Source organism: Pinus tabuliformis, chromosome 7, assembly GCF_031772625.1.
Source record: "Pinus tabuliformis cultivar Carrire ecotype Pingquan chromosome 7, CPIR1, whole genome shotgun sequence".
In the NCBI taxonomy this organism is placed as follows: domain Eukaryota; kingdom Viridiplantae; phylum Streptophyta; class Pinopsida; order Pinales; family Pinaceae; genus Pinus; species Pinus tabuliformis.
In genome coordinates, this window is record NC_142293.1 from 215936569 (window position 1) to 215939369 (window position 2801).

Here is a 2801-nt window from a genome sequence, read left to right on the forward strand (position 1 = left end):
AATTTACCATGATTTAAAATAAAATTATATTATGATTTCACAAAAACTTATTTAATATGAAATTAATTTACTATATTCTTAAATGGTAATCCATACATCAATATCCACATCCCATGAATTCTCCATCCTTTATTTTGTTAGGGCACACGCTCATGATGATGTAGATAAGTTGGTTGAGCATATAGATTGCTTAGCTTAAGAAGCAAAAATAGGACAATGAGTGAATAATCAGTGGTGGGTGATTAATTGAGGGCAGTTAATAATTGGTGGGTGATTAACTGCAAGGTAGTTAGGGTAAAAAGATATGGACAAAGTGTTACTTTTATCTGCATATAGAAAGCCAAGCCACAGAGCACACTAAGTCCACATGACTGAAAGCCAAGCCACAGAGCACACTAAGTCCACATGACTCTTCGAGAAAGATCTTAGATGTGACTTCATGAGGCATTTCATAATCCAAACCAACAATAAGGGGTGTCCACATAATTCTTCAAAAGAACGGTGCAGTGGCCAGAGCCATGAAATTCGTTTGAAAAGAAGTTCCTAGTTACCATGGTCCTACATATCCAAAATATCACCGTTTGTCCTTTTTGAAAAATGCGTAGCTATGGTAAAAAAACCCTAGTCAATTATTAATTTTATTTATTAAAAAATTACAAAGAATGGAAACATTAGGATGATACTTGACTTCTTGTGTATGTTTTTATTATTTTGAAATGCGTGAACAAATTTAAGAAAAAGACAGCAATAAATGCCCATTGGAACTCGCACGAGGCATGCAATTTTTTATTGCCCGAAATACCATTTTTATAATGCAGTCAAACATCGAAATCTTTGACCGGGGCCACGTTCCTTTTCCACTTAATGCGGTCAAAGAAAAGATCCGGTCAACGAAAACAGACGGACGATCACGATCGCCGCTACATGGACGGTCAGAATGACGCCACGTACGATCCGCTAAGACATCCCACTATCTATCTCACTCCTCGCCCAGATAATTTCATCGACTCTGCGAGGGGAGCGGAAGTGCAGAGAGCCTGCGGTTCAGTAGCGCAGATTTAGCGCCAATTTGTGTGAATGACGCAGCGCAAATGGCGTCAAATGGTGTAGAAAGAGGCAAGAATTTGACTGAAGACTGAGAGAATTACTGGGCATTGATTTTTTTTAGCTTTTCTTAGCGTCATGGAAGGTTCAGAGTCACCGGAGGGAAACAGCAGCGATCATAGCAGAGGCGGCAGAACGGGCGCCGGGCACAATCTGGGCGTCAACAAGTTCCATTCCAGCAAGATCAACAAGGTCGTCAAGCGCAACGTAATTCCGGCGGCGCCGAAGCAGCATACGCCTGTTTATACCATTGATAAGAATGATTTTCGTAACGTGGTGCAGAAGCTCACGGGCTCCCCAGCCTCCGCCTCTCCTGCTGCTCCTCCGCCGCAGCCACCGCCGCCACAGCAGGCGGCGGTTCCGTCAAATCCCATTCAGCCCACCAGCCCGAAGGGCCCGAATCCTCGCCTGCAGAAAATAAGGCCTCCGCCATTACAGCCCGTGTTCTCTTTCGATAAACTTGTGCCAAATCTGGCGGCCCTGGCTACCATTTCGTTCCCCACTCCTCACCAATATGTCAGCCCCGCTAAAACCGCTACAGTTACTAATCCTACCTCTAGTGTTACTAATCCTGCCGCCAATGTTCCCAATCCCAGCAACAGCCGTTTTCCGGCTCCGTCGCTGACGTTCTACAGATCCCCGGGAAATGTCTGGCCCGAGTCTCTGCAGCGCCCCGTGCGCCCTCGCCCCTCCATGGCTCAGCCCTTGCCGCCCGGATTCAATCCTCAGTACACCAGCTCTGTTCCGCCACAGTGGTCCGGTGCCATTGCTCCGTCTCAGATGATGCCGTCGCGCCCATTGCAGCAACAGTCGGCTCCGCCGTTGCCGTCTGCCGGGTCCCAGTTTTCGTTGCCTCCTTTCTCGCCCGGTGCTCTGTTTCCGCTTTCTCCGTCGGCGCATTTCGGGTTTCCCGGCGGTATCGGAGCTCTGCCGCTGCCTCCGTCGCCTGGATCGTTGCTCCCGCTGTCGCCACGGTTTCCCTTTACTTCATTCTAGTGGTCTTTCTTTTTCTCATTTTACATTTTGCACTTTTTCTGTATATAAAGTGCACCCTTTCAATATACATAAAAGCCATATTTCTGTTTTAATTTCCTCTTATTCTTTGTAACCCATAAACAAAATGGTCAATTGGAATGTGGCTCTGGTTTGTTGATAAATTACAACAGCAAAATGGACAATTGGGATGTGGTTTAGTGATAATCTGGATTATTTTTAATTGACATATGGTTTAGTGATCAATTCAATTATTTTTTAATGGTATGTATAGAGTTTTATTAATATAGATATATGTTTTATTTTAAAAAGTTTCAGTTAAAAATGGAATCCAAATATAAAAAAACATGAACAGGATCTAGTGAAGAAAAGAAGCAGTTATATTTAGATCATTTGTAATTAAAAATTAATGTAAATCATATCTTTTACATAAGAGAGATTTTCATGGATGTTTTCGGAAAAATTACATAAGAGAGATTTTCATGGATGTTTTTTGGACTAGTCAATAAAAATATTTTTCGAAAGATGTTGTTTAAATTATTATGGATCACAGAAGTCTTAACTCAAAAATTAATATATTGAAAAGTATGCTATGATACAATTTTTTTGGAGAAATCATATAATAGTTAAATATTTTTCGAAAGATGTTGTTTAAATTATTATGGATCACAGAAGTCTTAACTCAAAAATTAATATATTGAAAA

The 2801-nt window shown here is 41.7% G+C and overlaps 1 protein-coding gene across 1 annotated transcript; it reads left to right on the forward strand.

Moving 5' to 3' along the window:
- The first annotated feature begins 1086 nt into the window (after window positions 1-1086).
- LOC149246618 (uncharacterized) lies at window positions 1087-2282 on the forward strand. Its single transcript, XM_089455724.1, has one exon. The coding sequence runs from the start codon at window positions 1183-1185 to the stop codon at window positions 2098-2100; it is 918 nt and encodes a 305-aa protein (XP_089311850.1). The 5' UTR covers window positions 1087-1182; the 3' UTR covers window positions 2101-2282.
- Window positions 2283-2801: the final 519 nt, after the last annotated feature.

Excerpts from the sequence above, each read along its gene's own strand:
- LOC149246618 (XM_089455724.1), top strand. The coding sequence starts at position 1,183 with ATGGAAGGTTCAGAGTCACCGGAGGGAAACAGCAGCGATCATAGCAGA.